Raw genomic sequence first — 19843 nt, 5'->3', positions numbered from 1 at the left:
ATGTTTCTCAGTTTTTAAAGGTTATTTTTGAATTGTCTAAGACAAAGGAGTACTTTGTCTCCTTAGTACTTAGTACTTAGTACTTAGTACTGCGGAACATTGAATAACAAACTATGCATTATCTTCGATGAAGTGTTGCTGATAGAGAAACCCTCACTTATATGCAATTAGCACCTTCACATAAGATGTGGATATCCTTGGTCCAATGTTACTGTTTACAAGCTATGTCCATGTGTTCTAATACAATCTTTGTCCCTTCCTTGCACTGTGTCTATTTCCCTCGTCTCTCAAGTGTAGGATTGGATGATCTTTAAGGAGCTTTTCAGCCATGACATTTTAATCTTCTAAATAGAATCACAAAGCTCATTTTGAAATCAATGAAATAAATTATGGCACTCTCAGATTTAACATTAAAGGTGTTAGCTATTCTTGAGCAAGCACGAAGACCCATAACACACAGGATTTTGTAATTTCTCAAGGCAAAAATTTTAATAACAAAAGCTAAGGTTATGTGTGAAGAAAAAATTCATGTAGTTTGACAAGGAATATTGCCACCACCCAGCTGCCACACACTAATGTAGCTTTGATGTTCTCATTTAAAAGTCACTGATGAGTAGACATTATTATAAATATAACAGAATAAGAAAGTGATGATCAAATGTGCTAGATTTCCAATCATCTCAGATTTTCCCAGAGAATATCAGGATCCTATTATGCTTCTTAAAATTTCGCTACTATTTTCAAACAGAGTAAGGGAAAAGTGTTTTCAGTGTTTTTTTTTTAGAATCAAATTATATTTTGCAAAGTTTTCGAATCAGAAAGATCAAAAACTTCTTTAAAAACTGGTGTGTCATAAAAGGGAAGTAGAAGAGTTTCTTTCTGTCTCTCTCTCTCTCTCTCTTTTTTTTTTTTTTTGGAAAAAATAAAACACCCCACACTAACAAACAGAAGAAATACTTTGTCAAAATTCTCCCTTTCATTGGTTTAGCAAATTTCTATTGAGTTTGAGGGTGCACAAGATACTCTTTAAGGCACTGAAGATTCTGAAGTGAGACAATCTTTGCCCTCAGAAGCTTATATCCTAATTGGGAAAGATAGATCATGATACCATTTTACATGGAGTGATCAGGGAAAGTCCTCTGAAGAGGTGCCATTTGAACAGAGATATGGCATGAGGATATCCAGAAGAAGAGTATTGCAGGCAGCCAGAAGAGTGAGTGCAAGGGCCCTGACACAGGGATTTGCCGGGAATGTTGCAAGGTAGCAAGAGGCCCAAGTGCCTGAATTGGTGAAAAAGGGAAGAGTCCTCAAATAGAGACCAAAACTGGAAGAAACTGGTGGGACGATTCTTTGTTTTAGTTCTAGCTAATGGGAAAATATGAATCCAATGTATAATAGACAGCTATGAAGTTAAATGATAGAAATTTAACACATTCTGAATTAAGGTAGGTCTTTCATCATATTCTCTGAGATCACTGAGGCAGGATTCATATCTGATAATCTGAGTACTCAGCAAGTGCCCAATACAAGGTCTAAAACAGAGTGATTGGTGAGTGGACTTTTGAATGAAAGATGGAGTAACTTGTTCTGTACTCCAGAGAGAAGTTTCCTCACTGTGTTCCCATCTAAGTTTGAGTAATATTTTTCATCAAGAAATCCAACTCTGCTCTTTCTCTTGAAGAAGGTTTACTGACTGTGTGTTTATTTCTTCTATCTCCCAAGTCCTACCAGCAAGATAGAAAAGAAATAACATCAAAGAAAACTAGAGAGGTGATTAAGTGCAGACAGGAGATTTCTATCATTTCTGTAAGATGAAAAGTAAGTGGGGGGCGGTGAATGGAGTCTGAATCAGTAGGGATGGAAGAAGTGTGGTCTACGCCATGCCAGAGAGAGAGATGGCGAGAGGGAAGTTGCTCCACCCTGTAGAGCCTGACAGGCAGAGACTCAGCTCTATCACGTACTGTGGAAGGTAGACGTGGGACAGGACTGAACATGGGAGATTGTACCCAACAAGGTTAGGTCCCTAGGTCTCCAGCTCCTCCTGCAATCTTAACTCCCCCCTGGGCAGAAAAAGGAACAATGCGAGATAAGAAAGAGATCTTGGCCCCCCACGTTGACTTTTTAAAAAGTCACCTGAGATTTATTCCATTCCTGAGGTGAGTTCCTATAAAATGAGTGTAACCCAGTTAGACTCCAAGCTTCCAATTTCAAATTCTGATAACTTTTTGAAGGCTTAGCTGATATCATATATTTTCTGGAGGTTACAGATGGAGGTTGAAAGGAATGATTCCATATTCAACTGTTACCGTAGTATCCCGTAGACTTACTAAATGCCTAACTAAACTGATTACCAGGTCACAAAAAAGGTCTTTGAAATTAAAAACAAAATATGTGTGATTAACAAAAATTTTAAAAACCAACAGAAGAGTTGGTAGATAAACACATTCTTTTAAAAAATGGAGTTGAAAAATGGAAGAAGCTGCTAAAAGATATAAAAGTGGTTGCCTCTGGGAAGGAGAGGGGTGGAGATAGGGACTATTGGTTTTCATCATAAGCTTTTGGGTTCTTTTTTATTTTTAAAACATATGCATGCATTACATTGATAAAATTTAGAAAAACTTTTTTAAGGAAGAAATAAATTCAACCGTCAAGACTCCATAAATAAGCTTTAATATTTTCTACTGATCCCAAGAGAGAAGGTGGAGTCAGACTTGACATTTCTGGGACTTCTCATAATGGAGAATCGCTTGAAAAAAGAAAGCAAGTCAGTCTTGAAGGAACTGCATGAAGCCTGCATCAGGACCGTGATGATTACTGGTGTGTACTTCTGGAAGCCTGACACGTTCAATGTATCCCAGGCGTCAGAAAAAGACCATGTGAGCTAAGTGGGTTCATGTGGCTGAGGCAGAAGGAAAAATACTTAGCTGTCATGTGTTACCGTTCTTTGACTCCTGTTCTTGCGGCACAAGTGCAGCAGCCCCAAGATGACTGTGAGATTTGGTAGCAGAGACCCTACTTCATTCTCTTTGTCTAATGCCCCTTCTCCCTACTTGGGCTTGGTCCAGAGTTAATAGGCTCACAGTAAATGTTTAAATACAAGAACGGATATGTGCTCATCAAGAACCCCAGTGAGACGTCTGTGTAAAGGGTGTAAGACTCTACTGAGCTGTCCTTCAGGGCTGTGGGGCAGGCATAGCATATGCTGATCCAGTCCACGCATGGCCCAGCCCTCAGTGTTCTAGTCTCTGTTTGACTGCAATCCAGACCCCCAAAATGGTTCCATGCGATCGGAGTGGGCCCGTGTTATCTTCACCACTTGGGGCTCTCAGTCTTCTGAGGGTTCATCAAAAAGCACGTAACCATTTCCTTATTCATCCTTGCATGTTTTGGAAATATTCAGTGTTGAAGACATGCTGCCATTGTGGCAGGGAGATGCAGACATTGTTTTTGACCACTAGAGACAGACCGGCTTGGGCAAGAGGGACAGACAAATGGTTATCAAATAAGGCCAAAAGTGGGAAATGCCCCCCAAAGAGCACCAATATTGGGGTATGCCCACTCAGAGGAGGCAGAGCTTAATTTGAGCTGCTGAGAGATTTACACAGAAAGTAAGCTGACTCTCTTTGTCATCTAGGTGACAACCTTCAAACAGCGATTACTGTGGCAAAGAATTCTGAAATGATTCCTGGAGGAAGCCAAGTGATCCTTGTTGAAGCCAATGAACCAGAAGATTTTGTTCCTGCCTCTGTGACTTGGCAGCTGGTTGAGAACCAGGAGAATGGACCAGAGAAGAATGTGAGCAAATGTTAGAAGGCCCCTTGGTGGCCTGGGCTGATGGCATACAGCCCTGGCCCGGGCAGCCTTCTCTGGGCGTTAGAAGTCACCAAAGTCAAAACCCTTCACAGCTGGAGGTTCTGAAGTTTGCAAAGCATTTAGCATTTCCACTAGCACTTCTCGCCTTGGCTGCATGAAGAAATCACCTGGAAGAGTTTTAAAGCTTCCAGTGCCAAGGTTTTACTGGTTAAATCCAAATCTCTGGGTTGGGAGCTGGCATCAGCCCATGATTCCAATGTGGCTGGGAAATTATGTCCATGTTTCCCATTTGAATCTCATAGTTGGCCTATACAGTTGACAAACTGTTCAATTCACAAATGTGAAAACTGAGGTCCAACAAGGTAAACTTGCCCAAGACACACCACTGGCAAGTTGCAGAGCAGGAAATCAAATCTAGGTCTGTCTGATAGCACCCAGATCCATGGGCATTTACTTGTTTATTTTTTTAAAGACTTTTCAGAAATACTTTTTCTTCAAGGTAAAAAAAAAAAATTTAATGTTTATTTTGTGAGAGAGAGAGAGAAACAGATTGCAAGCTGAGGAAGGGCGGAGAGAGAGGAAGACAGAATCTGAAGCAGGCTCCAGGCTCTGAGCTGTCAGCACAGAGTCCGACATGGGGCTCAAACTCACTAACTGTGAGATCATGACCTGAGCTGAAGTTGGACGCTTAACCCACTGAGCCACCCAGGAGCCCCCAGATCCATGGCCATTTAGATTGTGCTGTGTTTGTGACATTAAGTTAGCAAGTGTCAAACTTTTCGAGATAGCAAGTTTCCTGTGCTTTTGTGAAAAAAATGGGCTGCAGCCTGACATCCCATCATTAAATGTGGCACCTCTGCCTGTCTGAATTCCAGATGGTCCTCCAGGTGATAAATTACAACAATGCTCCCTTCCTTCAGGCTGACCAGCCCTTTGGATTGTTAAATGTAGAGTAGGCCTTGTACAGTATACAAACTGCACAACTGTACAGTGACCCTACCCCTGCTTGGCTCAAACCCCATCATATTGGCTGTAAAAGATGACAGCTCTATCTGCACTTTCAGCAGATTTCTGGTGCTTATATCCTTGCAAACTCACTTGCTTCTGTGTCAATGCATGTTGCCTCCATTTCACTGTGTGATAAAAATCAGGTCTTCACTAATTTTATTTATTTATTTATTTATTTATTTTTTAAATTTTTTTTTTCAACGTTTATTTATTTTTGGGACAGAGAGAAACAGAGCATGAACGGGCGAGGGGCAGAGAGAGAGGGAGACACAGAATAGGAAACAGGCTCCAGGCTCTGAGCCATCAGCCCAGAGCCTGACGCGGGGCTCGAACTCACGGACCGCGAGATCGTGACCTGGCTGAAGTCGGACGCTTAACCGACTGCGCCACCCAGGCGCCCCAGGTCTTCACTAATTTTTAACAAACAGTCCACTCACACTACCCACTCATTAATTTAATACCTTTACTGAAGTTTTGGCCATCGCTGGGTAGTCTGGCTCCCTCCCACCACTTTCCCTATCCAACTTTCTATTGAAAGCAGAAGGAATTCTTTCCTTGCCTCATGTGGAATGCTTTAAGCATATTTTTGTTGGCTATTTTGCAGTTGGGAGAAGGGGCGTGGAAAGAGAGGGGTGTATCTCCTTGCCTCCCAATTCAGAATATTAAGATGAATCCCTCTAGTGAAAAGAATGTTCTCACCTTCTATGTTATTTGAACTCAGAGTTCTACACTAATGTAAGGACCCCTGAGAAATGTTGCATGAAAAAGCATGATCAGCTGTCAACACTGTGAGTGCATGTGCATTCATCGGGTGCTCTCTCTTGGGGCTGAGCCAGGTGGAGCTAGATTGCAGTGATGGGAGCACATTGACAAGTGGAGGGCAGGAGAGAAAGAGCCGGTGCAATGGAACATAGGGCATGGAAGAGGAGTGGAACACCATGAAGGAACATGTTGCCTATTGAGGTGGGGAGAAGGCAGTTGCTATAAGGAGCTAGGCTCTGAAGAAAGAGTCTGCCTATTTTACAAGGAAGAAATTGGGGAATTATTGGTGAGTGAATGACTGGTAAAAGATCTTAGGAAATAAAAGCATGAAGAGGAGAGGAAAGAGGAGGGAAGAATGTTTTCTACTCTTCCTTGGAATCACTAACGGGTACCTCGGAAGGATTTCCTCAGCAGACTGACATACATGTATGAACTCCTAGGACATGATCCTGAGCATTGTGTTGTCAATGTCTCATATGTTCATATAATTTGGGAAGGACATTTTGAGTGTCTTCTTCATCGGAGTCTAGGTTCCATGGACAAATTGCACATTATGTATTTGCTGGCCCTCACATTATTGCATAACTTGAATACACTTCCTTCCATAAAACATAGGAAAGCAGAGACATTCTTTAAGAGCCCATGTGGAAACAATGCCCTTTTGAATTTAGGAAACCTGCGTTAACATTGGGAACAGTTCGGTGCCTGATGGAGCGAGAGGGAGCTGTTACCATTTTGCAATGAGTGGGAAATCCTACCAAGTGATATTTCAGCATTTCAACAGCTTGCTTCCAAAAGTAAGTACTGGTGAAATGAAGTGTTTTGTTTTGCTCTCAAATTAGTGAGGCAAAAAAAAAAAAAAAAGAAGAAGAGAATAGTGAAGGTGATGATCAGTGAGGTTGTCTCAGATTTGGGGAATAAACACCCCCAAAGGTGCTCCTTCAGAAGTTCCCCAGCCCTACCTGATCCTGCACATGCACATAACCCCCTCTTCAGAGTCTGAGCTCTGGTACAGCTCTTCACCCCCCCATGGCCAGCCCAATCCCAGTCTGCCTCCTCCTTTCCCTCCCCAGCAGGGAGGACCTCCAAATAGTTCCAAATGTGCTGCCTGTTTTGTGGGTCAGCCTCTCTCTGAAAGCCACCAACTCATGTCAGGTTGAGCTCTATTCCCCTTCCTGTCTGGATTCTTAAATTACAACAGCAGGAAACAAAGACCCCGTGGTTTATTTTCAAAATCATTTGTTATCTTGTCCTCTGTGTGTCTATTTAAAAATAGTGCCGTGCAGGGTTGTGCTGTCAGTGTGAAGGAGATAAGTGGAGCACAAGCTGAGGGCAAGCAACCATCTGTTAGCAGTTTCTTGAAAATTCTGTCACCTTAACAGACAAGACCATTGAATCTAGACCCCAGAGGCTTCTAGAAAGCTCTAGTGCAGTACCCAATTGAGGAGATGGGGAAGCTGAGACTCAGAGAGTTTAGGTCCCTTGTCTAAGCTTTGCCCAGCTAGTGGGACCAGAGCTGAGAATGGAACGTTGGTCTCCACTCCTCACCTATCGCTTTTCTTCTATCTATGCTGCAATTGTGGTGATAGTGTTTAGTAGAAAGAACTGTATTTCCTTAAGCATTTTTGTCCCATATACTCTGCTGCTTTTCAGCTATTATTAACTAGAGCTTATCCAATCTCAGAAAAATGGCCAGGAAAAAAGCCATAAAGTTGTGATGGGAGACGAAAGTGAAAGTTAAATATTAAAGCATTGAGTCCCCTTTCTCCCTGTCCTGACATTTGGGCTAACGACACACCACCTATTGCTATATTCAAACAGTGGCTGGGAATGACTTTCAGGGCTGTCCTTTTTTTAAAAAAGTGTCCTTGGGGGCTCCTGGGTGGCTCAGGTGGTTAAGTGTCCAACTCTTGATTTTGGTTCAGGTCACGATCTCGTGGTTCATAAGATCGAGTCCCATGGTGGGTCCGTGCTCACAGCAGAGAGCCTGCTTGGGATTCTCTTTCTCTCTCTCTCTCTCTCTCTCTCTCTCTCTCTTCCCTTTCTGCCCCTCCCCTGCTCTCTCTCTGTCCCTTTCTCTCTAGATAAATAAACAAACTTTAAAAATTAAAAAAAAGTGTTCTTCATCCTAATCTTATTGCAGTAGTTGTTTTTCTCTTTAGATCCTGGTGAATGGAACCATTTTTGCAAGAATGTCTCCTGGGCAGAAATCTAGTCTTATTGAAGAATTTCAGAAATTAAAGTAGGTATTATTGCACGAAAGGAGAGTGTATTCATTAACTATTGCTGCGTAACAAATTAACCCCACATTTAGTGGCTTAGAATAACACCACTTATTATTTTACATTCCAACGGGTCAGAAAGCCAGGTGTGCCGAGCTGAGTCTTCCGGCTCAGGCCTCTCACAAGGCTGCAGTTGGGTGTTAGGCAGGACTGCAGCTACCTCAGTGCTGGAGGAGGAGGGACCCGCCACTGGCCTCCCTCACGTGCTGTTGGCAGGATTTTTTAGTTCCCTGTAGCTGTTGGACAGAAGCCACACTCTGCTCCTTGCTACATGGATCATTTCATAAGGCAGCTCATAGTGTGGTAGCTAGCATCCACAAGAGTGAGCAAAAGAGAGACGGAGAGAGATCACCATTTTTTATATCCTCATCTCAGAAGAGACATCCCATCACTTTTGCTGTATTCTCTTTATTAGAGGCACGTCACTGAGTCTAGCCCACACCCAGGGAAGGGCTTTATATAACGTCTTGAACACCAGGAGATGGCAATCATAGAGCCATTTTGGAATCTGCTTACCCCATACAGCATTCCTTCTGTGGCCCATACAGCATAACTTAAAGGAAGATCCTCTGCTTGGATGTGGGGAAGAGAAAAAATAGGGGCTTATATAGCTCAGAATGAGAAAAATGAGGAAGTGTGTGGGTCATCCCCTGGAATTATTTGAGGTTGGTCCATTAGAAGATATGTGAATGATTCCAGGACCAGTAGGAAAGAGGTGGAAATGATAGTCTCACTGTATCTGGCCCTGGCCATGGTTTGGGTATGGAGGCCAAAGTAAAAAAAAAAAAAAAAAAAAAGTCCTTTTTTTTTTTTTATCTCCTTCAAAAATATAGATAACCATGTACATCAGAGTGAAATGGTTCTTCTTGAGACCAGACCTACCTATAATTTTCTGGGAATGTTATAATTTCTGAGCTACATATTTCCAGAAAGTGAAAAGGAAAGAGAGTAGTGAAACTTCAGATAATTACTGACAAGTAGTAGCTAAAATCAGGAGACTGCCTTTCACTATTTTGTGTTGCCAAAACATTCTTAGGGAAGTTTTAAAAAGAATGCCTATCAACTCCCATAATGCCTTGAGGCTGGGTTAGTAGCCAGTGTTTAAGTGACTATTTTACTTACATGGTCATTATATGATAATAGCCGAAGAAAGTAATTTTACCCATCTCAAATGCCTAAGAAATTTTGCCAATTTATATGCTTACTTTTGAAAAGCTATAGTCCCTTAAAGAAAAATCAATTCAGGAAAATATGCTGTCTCGGAATGAACTGTCTTCTTGATTTCCCCATCTTATTCCTCCTGACTTTATCACTGACAATGCACATAAGGTTGTCTGAGTTGTCTTCTGAATTCAGGGAGCACTTGAAGATGTAAGATTCTTTGTGTGATATAAAGACTAAATATGTGATTTGAGCCTGAAGAAAAGGACCCACTTCAGCAAATGTACACAGTCATGACATGCGTGAGAGCCCATGAAGTGTTTATAAGAATATTTTCGTATATACCTGCCAAATATTGGGTTGAATCTTATGAGTTTGTTTTTGACCATTTTTGACTTATAAAAATGACCATCTCTTATGTGTCAGCTAATCATAAGGAAACTGTCCAAGAACTTTATTTTTTGCCTGTATTGGTTTTGTTATTACTCTTCTATTCATGCTGTGGTGTTTGCACACCAAACTGGTAGCGATTAGGAGCATATGCTCTCATATCACTCCAGAATGCCTCAAGATTATGTGTATATGCTTTTGGTTCTACCTGTTCAACCATTTCCCAAAGGTTTCTCATCCTAATGTCTAAACTTCCAGTGGCATCGGCCACCAAAAAACACAGATGGATCAGGTTATTCGGTGCATCAGGTGTGGGAAGTGCTGTGATTATGGCTGCACACGCTTAAGCTTAGCCCTGATGGATACAATCACCCAGGACTTGTTTTGAAATGTGTAATCTTCTTGGTGGCCGTCCTTGGCAAAATCACTGTCATTTCCACATGGTGGAAACAACTTAAATACAACAGCCTTATTCCTCTGGGGCTATTTCTCTCCAAGTCATTTGCCACGAGCCTGATGCCACGTGTGTTCAACACACACACATACATCCCGTGTGAGTTGGTTGTGATGAAAATTACCCAAGAGAGGCGTTAAGGCATTAATGTTTTTTATCCGTCCCCTGCAGTTACTACGTGGGCATGTGCGGAGATGGAGCTAATGACTGTGGGGTGAGTAGAACACATGAGTAGTAAAGGCCGAGCGAAGGAAACGTTTGAAACGGATGGTTTAAAGTGTTGAATTATGTATAAAATCATGTATGCATAACATATCAGTGAAATCGCAGACCAAACTATGTGGCTATGACAAACTATAGAGAGGCCTAAATTAAATAATTCTCAGCAGATGCCTTCCCATACACAAGAGAAAGCAGTACGTGTTTTAGACTCTGAGTGTTGAAGATATGGTTGAAATAATAGCCCACCTTGAAGATTTATGTGCATAAGCAAATTTTTCAGCACAAAAATCTTCAGCACAAAACTGAACGAGATTGCTTTGTATTGCCAAAGCCTACTAGATCCTTAGGATCTGGGTAGTTGTGTTCCTCTCTTTTTAAATATTTTCGTCTAAGTTCTGTGAAAAATTGTGTTCACGCTTAGAGATCTATTATGAATTTTTCTACCTTATGCGTCACGAGAAGACGCTCGTTGTTAGTCTATGCTTCAAAACCTAAAATGAGTTACCCATTCCCATAATTATGTAGAAATTAGAACAAAACAAATAATAAGTGCTTAAAAAGGACATAGTCTCTGCCCCCTAATATTCATTATCTAGTGGTGGAAAGAATCACGCATAATATTAACCCAAACAGGGGCCCCTGGGTGGCTCGGTTGGTTAAGCATCTGACTTCGGCTCAGGTCATGCTCTTGCAGCTCGTGAGTTCGAGCCCTGTGTCAGGCTCTGTACTAACAGCTCAGAGCCTGGAGCCTGCTTTGGATTCTGTGTCTCCCTCTCTCTCTGCCTTTCTCCCGCTCATGCTCTGTCTCCTTCAAAAATAAATAAACATTAGGGGCGCCTGGGTGGCGCAGTCGGTTAAGCGTCCGACTTCAGCCAGGTCACGATCTCACGGTCCGTGAGTTCGAGCCCCGCGTCAGGCTCTGGGCTGATGGCTCGGAGCCTGGAGCCTGTTTCCGATTCTGTGTCTCCCTCTCTCTCTGCCCCTCCCCCGTTCATGCTCTGTCTCTGTCTGTCCCATAAATAAATAAAAACGTTGAAGAAAAAAAAAGTTAAAAAAAAAATAAATAAACATTAAAAATTATATATTAACCCAAGCATAAAACAGATGATCTTAAAATATGTAATAGAGATACAAAATACTAAGAGAGAATAGAGGGAGAAGGAAATATTCTAATGTGTATTGAACATGAATTTAGTATGTGCCAGCCACGGTAAACAGATGCTTTGCGGTTCTACAGAACTACGAAATCTCATTTTATGCTCATACAATTCTTATGGGATTAAAAACTTGACTCTGGCCTGCTTATTGGCCACTGTCTGCTCTATGCTCTCTCTGGGCCGTTTCGAGTCTTGCGACAATGAATTAGCCTTTATGTTAGTGAGGCAACACAGGTCCTGGAAGGATGTGTGATAAGTACGATTTGGTCCCTGTCTCCAGTGAAGATGCTGTGAGCCCCGTACCTCGTCCCAACAGTTAACTGGTTGGCTATATCAGGCAGCCCAGAGATAGGTGGGGATTTGATATCTTTTCCTATCGTTCGTGAAGATGGTCTGCTGAGTGTAAGAACTGTGATGAGGAAGACCCCCACACATACCCATCCAAATGCTATCACCTTTTCAGTTGACTTCTTGAATGATTCCTTCCTTTTGCTTATCATCACATCTACATCCGCACAAGCAATGCACACACATGCATATGAACGCACGCACCAGTCTTTTGCCCCAGGAGCATCGTTTAGCTGGCGCCTCTTTGGTTGATGACTTTCTGGATCTGGAGGGGGATAGTACTCCATGTGGAGGGACAGCATAAACAGACACCCAGGGCTGGAAGGTTACAGGGTTATAAACTCAATAATGTGAAGAATAGCTCATGGTGTTCAGTTAGAACATGGCCCGAGGAGTCATGGATTTATCCTTCTAGGATAAACGTGGGATATCCTTCTAGGATAGTAAACGTGGATTTATCCTTCTAGGCTTTGAAAATGGCTCATGCAGGCATTTCACTGTCAGAGCAGGAGGCATCTGTGGCCTCCCCTTTCACCTCGAAAATAGCCAACATCGCGTGTGTGCCTCATCTCATCAGGTAAGCCACTAGTTCCCTTCCACCCTCATGACCGACGGGCTCATTGTCTGGCTCTGTACAGAATTCAACCACAATTTAAAGTGATAAATGTCACACAGAGGTATGGGTACAGTGCTATCCGAGCACCAGTTAAGGGGCCATTTGTGCTGCTTGGGAATGCTGGTAAAAACCACAAAAAGTGACCTTTGCCGAGGCTGAAAGGATGAAAGGCTATATTGTATGGACAGTTGAAAGGTAGAGTTGATATTTAAAAACTGCATTTCTTACTTCTCTCCCTTATCTTGTATGTTGGGTGCTTACTGGAACCTTCCTCCTGGGGATTGGGAAGGGTGAGGCAGCACAAAGAAAACACTCCATCACATAGCGTCCCCAGATAATGTTATCTCTCCAAGATACCAATCAGCAAATATCCAAAATGATCTCAAGACTTTTACAATCGAGGGAAGGGGAAGGAATTAAAGACCATTTTTTTGTCAAGATAGCTCCCTCACCTCCATTCTGCTCTCATTACTGATTTTCATCTCTACTCATAGTTTAAACATAGTTAAGAATAAAACGTTAGGTTTTATATTTTGTTCACAAATCGTACTCTTCTGTTGCTCCCTATAACACCACGGGGTAACTTTAAGCCATCTTCACAGCCAGTGGTTTGAAAGACATCCCTGAAACTTGAAGTGTATTCCAAAGGGATGAACATGAAGTTCTCCAGCATGTCCCCTGGTGCATCTGTGCATCTGAATGGGCACCTACTAGCAGGAGTTACTCACCTAAAGGTGCTAGGCTTGAAATTCTATGCCCGTGTCTGGTTGCATAGCAAATAGCTTGACACATCTCTCTGAACTCGGGGTGCCTGCCCCTGTGTCCTTCCACACCCTCAAACATCAGTAGCTCTCCTGCCTCCAGAGCAGGAGACTCCTCTTCCTAACTCCCATGTTCTCTGCTTCTGAGGACTATCTGGTCCTTAGAGCCCTCAGAACTTCAGAGAAATCTGAACTCTCTCCTTTATCCGTAGCCAAGCAGGCATTATGTTTTACTGGATTGTCTTTGGGAGACTGTCTCCAAGTCCTCTCCTTACTCTCTACTGCCTTAAATTTGGTTCCTAGCCAGTGACTACGAAATGAGAGTGCCCAGGACCCAGTCCCTACGTCAATACAACTCATGGAGCTTTTTAAAATATTGTGCTTGGAAATATGGTGGATAAAGGATGAGACAGATTTTGTCCTGGAAGACTCATGTTCCAGTAAAGGTACAGAGAGATAGAAATATAATCACAAAACAGAGAGTCATCTGCCTGATCAGTGAGAAGTGCTGAACAAATTAGTTTAAAAAAAATTAATGCTCAAACAATATGGTAATTGTTCCAGTAGTTCCGATTGGTAACTCAAGCCAGGAGGGAAGGTTTTAGGAGGGGAATTGGGACTTGAAGGATGGATAGGAAGTACGTAAATGGGAAGGAGGTGGGAGAACATTCCAAGTGGGAGAAGTGGAAAGCCACATTTAGAAATGGGATTTTAACTGGAGAGTGTAGAGCCCAATAGCCCAGGCTTCTCAGCCTCCTTAAGCCTCCTGTTGGGAGGCTTCTCAGGTGGGAGTTATGGAGGTTAAGCTGGAGCAACAGGTGTGGAGGGAGTTTAAACTCTTGGATGGTTGCACAAGTGCCTATTTGGTCCATCTGAGAGGCAGTGCAATTTGAACTTCAGATGCTGTCTCACACACATGGCCCAATTCATTTGTGAATGGAATGCAGTGTTTTAAGATACACATCATGGTGTAAAATTTCTCTAGTGGCAGATGGTTTAGTAAGACTCAAGGTAGAAGCTCTTTGCTTTTTTATTTCCTAGATTCATAAAAATTAGATACGGTTCAGCTCTGTTAGGCTCATTTTACCCTTGCTATCCTTGATGTATGCTTATTTCTGAGAAAACATCCTCCAGAGGGGCAGCGAGGTACAGTTTTAAATGCATAGGTCCACAGGTTTTCATTTGTATCTTTTGAAACATGACTGACTTCCTGCTAGAGTGGAAGCCTTTTAGGATAAGGACTGCACCTTATTCATTTCTGTATTATTGTGCCCAGCACTAAGCTGGACACAACAGAGCACTGGATGAATGTTTGTAGGCTGCATAAATAAATGAATTGGCTTCTTTTTTTTTTTTTTTCAACGTTTGTTTATTTTTGGGACAGAGAGAGACAGAGCATGAACGGGGGAGGGGCAGAGAGACAGGGAGACACAGAATCGGAAACAGGATCCAGGCTCTGAGCCATCAGCCCAGAGCCCGACGCGGGGCTCGAACTCACGGACCGCGAGATCGTGACCTGGCTGAAGTCGGACGCTTAACCGACTGCGCCACCCAGGCGCCCCAATTGGCTTCTTAAAATTCATAATTATAGGAGTAATTTTGGAGACCTATACTTTATTTAGAATGGCTTCTTGAGCCATTCACAAAAGGAGAAAAAGGATGAAACCACCAAGTTCATGTCAGAAAACGGTCTAGGCTTCACATGCCTACCCCACTCTCAGCTTGTCTGCTGCTGCACCCTCTGTGCTGAAAACAAATGTTAGTGCCTCACAGCCTGGAGGAGAACATCTGCCCAACGCATCCTGGCCCATCCCTCCCAAACATTCTCATCCTGCCTGAGCGCAGGTGGTTATTAGTTTGTCTTTTAAGGTTTTCCTTCTCGAGTCCCCATTTCATTGACAAAGGCTTCAAGTAGCACTAATGCCCATGTCAATGTGGGGTGGTGGTGGTGGTGGTGGTGGTGATATGGGCTGCCCCCCATGTGAGTTCGCTTCTGCTTTGATGAGAGCAGGCTGCAGGAAGGGTTGTTTGCCAAGTTCACCATCCCTCCATCACGTGTTCCTGCCTCGTGTTGTTGTCTTCTTTGGCCTGTCATAACCCACCACCACACCAAGCCTCAGTTAAGGGAAGAGCAGCCAAACAGGATTTTTCAAGGCGGGGTGGATATTTGCTTTTTAACCTGCGGTTTTTACTGTTGTCTTTATGTCTTTTGAAGGGCACACCAGCTCAGATTATTACCATGGGTTCTCCCTGGAGTATGGAAACCAACAAAACCCAATTCATCTCACATATTGGAGTCACACCCACACTTCCTAACATGCAAAAGCACCTGTCCTTTAGCTTAATGTCTCCACAGGACTCCAAAACATACACACTTCAGTTCTCAGAAGCCTGTTGTTAGGATGTAAAGAGTCACAGCTGAGCCAATGCTTGACATTTTGTATCTCATCATAATGTCATGTGTTTCTAATATATGTGTTAATCTTTTTAATTCACTGAAAATAAAGACTGTGCCTGATTCATTTATATCCCCCATGACTCTTAGCACAATGCTGGTACCTTATAAGCCCTAAATAAAAGTGAGTGAATGAGTGAGGTCATGATAGAAGCTGAAAATGAATGAACAGATGAGTGTTTCAACAAATAATTGAGACGATGAATCATTGATTAAGTGAATGTATATCAACAAGCTATTAAATTTGAACACCCTTTGAAATATAAAAGACTGGGAGATGTATATTATGCATAACCAGTTATTTTTATCTTTTCTTAAACAGAGAAGGCCGAGCTGCTCTGGTTTCATCCTTTGGGGTATTTAAATATTTGACCATGTATGGCATAATCCAACTTATTGGTGCATCACTGCTCTATTGGGTATGAACCAAAATAATTTCTTCCCAGTTTTAATTGCATTTACATACTTGGTTTGTTCTTGGGGGTGTGGCTCCTACACAGGATTTAATGTTTTATAAATAAATGACATTTCTCAAAACAGATGTCTGCAAACTTGGGAACTTGGCATAACTGCACACACAGCATGGAGCTAGAAATAAGTAGCTAGAGATCAGTTTTCTAGCAGTGCTGTTTTCTTCTAGATAACCTAAGATACTTGACCTCCTCAAGCATTTAGTTCTCCACTTGGAGTATGAAGAGAACTTCAGAACAGCGTAAATACAACTCAACAAGAAGTCGGTCTCCAACTATGGGCAAAAGACTAAGAAGAGATAAAAAGAAAGAGAAGTTCTGGAATTTGACCTTAAAGGGCTCAAAAACTAGAAAAACTCACATATTGGAGCTTTACTTCTGAACTCGCCCAGAAGTTAGACACATAGACATGTCATTAGTAAAGGATTAGCATTTAAAAATTAAAAAAAAAAAGACTTGCAATTAAATGATAAAAATAATCACTTACAAATTAAATAGCTATATGGAAGAGATATGTATAAGTTGAAAATCTTCATTATTTCAGTCATAACTTGCTCTAGAGTAAAATGATCCAACAGACTCAGGGAGTGCTTCAGAGAGCATTTATTACTATACTGCTTTCCTGGGACATTTGAGACATGAATGAGGACCACAGGTCTCTAGCATCTGGTGGGCTATCATGCACAAGAATCAGACACAGAGGGCTAAGGGGCAACCAGGTGGGTGGAAACAGAAACTGGACTGGGAGTCAGAAAACCTAGATTCAAATTCTGCCTTTATCACTAAGAACATACTAGATCTTGCCCTTGGCCAAGCCTTTATATGCCTCTGGGAGGTCAGGCTGGCAGATCCCCATAGTTCTATGAAAACTGCTTCCAGAACAAATACTGAAGCTGCCTGTGAAAATTCCTCCCTGTTTCATGTCACCCTGCCTATATATAACTGCACCATTCTGAGGGGGAAAGAAGAGGAAGGATGGGAGAAAGAAATGTAAAGAGGACAGAGAATTAGAGGATGAGAACCACTGGGAACCCTTTATGGAGGATGAGGAATCATTTGTATCTTCTTAAAAATCTGAAATATTTCTCAGTTCAAAGTCTTCACACACAGAATTGGAATGATAGTCTAGCCTGAAGCCATTCATTCTGATGGTTTAGACCCAGAAAAGAGTGTCCCCCAGAGACCTTAAATTAGAAACTTCAGGGCCTTGGGTTCACACTCTAAAAATCCAGAAGTATTTCTCATTTGCATAAATCTGGTCTATAATGGCTCAGACCAGGTTATAAGTTAGTGCTCAGTCAGCAGCTATGAAGCACATAAACAGACCTGGCTGCAAAAGGTATTGCAAGGCAAATTTCTGGAGGTTATATGCTGACGTTTATATATGACTCCATAAATGTAAACTTCAAACAACTTCTATGTCTACACAGACCTTAGAAAGTCAAGCCTACCAGACTGAAGTCTGTAATGGGCTTCCTTGGGAATAGTGGCAGTTGTTCAGTTTGTAAAAGTGAATGGACCCCAAGAGAACTATTTGTGACCTCAATCCATGGATAGGATGGAGAGGAACACCTGTTGAATGATTTGAGGCTTGGATTTCAAATGTTTAAGCTTGAAGTTCCCAGCGGGTATCTTATGTCGAGAATTCAAATGTCCAGGCTGAGACTACAGCTGTCAGATTACTGTGGCCAAAGCCCGGGTGTTTCCCAACGGACTGACTCTTGTTGCTAACATGGAATTAAGTTAAACACTGGGAAAATAGTGATCTGGCTTCATTATCTACAATGAGATGCTAAAGATCATAGGTAAGTTACTTTCTTTTTAAGGAGGAGAGAAAAATAACAGTTGCTTCCTGATTACGTTCAGAAAGAGAGTTGGCAATAATAAAAATGCTACAATGGCAGAAGCAACATTTATATTTACTTTTATTTCCTTTCCAGCAGCTACAGCTCTTTGGGAATTACCAGTATCTCATGCAAGACGTAGCCATTACCTTGATGGTCTGTTTAACAAGTAAGTACTTCAGCAAAATAAACAGCATTATTTGTATTTATTTACCCATGACATTCTAGAAATGCTCATACAAATAAAAGCTTTTGAGAAAGATACACCTTTACTACTGAAACCACTGTACTTGTGAATTTTTTGAAAGAGGTGTTGGCAGTAAGTGGAGGCTTGAAGTCCTGAGATTTGGCACTAAAACATCCTGATAGCAAATAAGTCTTAGCTTCATAAAATGGTCAATGTATTCTGAGTTCCTTGTAGGTTTGTGTCTTGTACATAGAAAATTGTACAAGAAACCTAGAAAGGGAAATGTTTAAAACCCAAAGGTCACTTTCCATTATTCAGCTATGTTTCACATTGACATGAAACCAGATTTTTGCTAGGTCTTTGACATGTTGAGAACAAATGCGAGCATTTAACTCTAGAAATTCTCTCAAAGGCAAGGTGTGACTCACAGCAGCTACTGCTCATTTCCTTCCTTTGCGATGACACTGTGATAAAGTATTTCTTATCCAAGAACCCAGGGCTTCATACTAACTCTTAATAAGGGAGAAAGGAGACTGCCTCAACAAAGAGCAAAGAAAAAGAATGACATAGTCATCTCTTTTTCCTTGTTCAACAATGGGACTGTTATGAAAACAGATAAAAAAAATCAGACAATGCAGGATATTAATAACCTTGAGAATTTCATGTAGCATCTTAAAACATGAAACGGATACATCAACCCTGTGGCAAAATTTACCAGTGTCAGAAACATAAGTGACATCAATTTCGATTCTTAGGGTGGAAATGTGTATTTGTAGTCCATTAGCCTATTTTTCTGTGCATTATTAATAGTCACATGACTGGAACATTTTGAGTCAATGATATTGCCTTTGCAATGTTGGCTATTTTTAAGCACTTTGTATGATTTACTTGTGAACATGGTCGATGATGCTAAAAGAAGAAGAAAAGAAGAAGAAGAAGAAGAAGAAAAAACCACCAGGAACTTCCAGGAGCTAAGCTAGCAGCAGTAGCACAAAGGTGAAGGCTATGGCTATTCTCCACCACTCCCTATCTCTGAGAACTTTGGCAAATTATTTATGAAATAATTTTCTGACATGAAATGTTCTCATACGGTTGTGATGATCAGACAAAACAATGCATGTGAAGGGTTCAACACAGTGTGTCACACACTGTAAGCACTCACAGCAAGATGAATGATAGCACCCTGCACCTAATCTCTTTTTCTTCTTTTGAAATAACTGGCTAACTCAGTGAGCCCTTGAACAGAGTTAGAATGCGTACAGCTAGGCTGATTGATTCAAAATCCAAAAACGTGAGTAGTAGTGTTTGTATTTTTCTCCTCTGCCTTCAAACGCTATTGTTTTTCCATCACTGCAAGCCCAATCATCCCACGGGCACATCACTTCCTGGTCAATATCAGGTATTAAAATGATTTCATCTTCAGACATCAAAAGTCTAGGTATCGTAAATTAACATTTCGTGTTTGCATCCAGTTCAAACTTTTTCTTCCTCTAGATCAAACCTGACCTTGAAGCAAGCAGTGGGAGAGAAGGCCATACTCTCTACTTTCCTTGGGCCCCTTGCTCAGGGAACCTTGGAACAACAAAAGCAAATGGCCCTTTATACACGTGGGGGTATTGTTCTGTCAAGTACCCTCTAATGTGGCAGGCATCTAAACTTCAGGCAATTGGTATGGGATCACTGGTGAGTTTGGGGGTTTTTCAGATTCCTGTGAATTGCTCTGGACTAGACTCCTTCCTGACATGGGTGGTATTCTCTCCCTCTGACTCCCCAGAATTCCTTTCAACAATTGCCTGCTGGTGGTAAACACCACGAAGACTTTTTCTACTGCTTGGCTCCCTAGCCCCCGCAGACTGCTCCCACTGGGCGGATTCCTTCCAACACAGCCCCAGCCTGGCTAATTTCCATAGCTT

General features: G+C 41.9%; 1 protein-coding gene across 3 annotated transcripts in view; it reads left to right on the top strand.

The window, feature by feature from the left end:
• Positions 1-19843, top strand: part of LOC147577366 (putative cation-transporting ATPase 13A5) — a 115999-nt gene that overhangs the window by 76173 nt on the left and 19983 nt on the right. For all 3 annotated transcript variants that reach the window (XM_086675012.1, XM_086675011.1, XM_086675013.1), the window contains 8 exons: positions 2693-2817; positions 3635-3795; positions 6255-6380; positions 7746-7825; positions 10042-10084; positions 12065-12174; positions 15752-15848; positions 17840-17912. In XM_086675012.1, coding sequence (XP_086531138.1) covers positions 2693-2817; positions 3635-3795; positions 6255-6380; positions 7746-7825; positions 10042-10084; positions 12065-12174; positions 15752-15848; positions 17840-17912 — 815 coding nt within the window. The remainder of the gene's footprint in view (positions 1-2692; positions 2818-3634; positions 3796-6254; positions 6381-7745; positions 7826-10041; positions 10085-12064; positions 12175-15751; positions 15849-17839; positions 17913-19843) is intronic.

Source organism: Puma concolor, chromosome C2, assembly GCF_028749965.1.
Source record: "Puma concolor isolate L17-30 chromosome C2, mPumCon1.1.hap2, whole genome shotgun sequence".
NCBI classification, from domain to species: Eukaryota; Metazoa; Chordata; class Mammalia; order Carnivora; family Felidae; genus Puma; species Puma concolor.
Note: the sequence above shows the minus strand (reverse complement) of the source record. Positions and strands in the feature narration are given on the sequence as shown.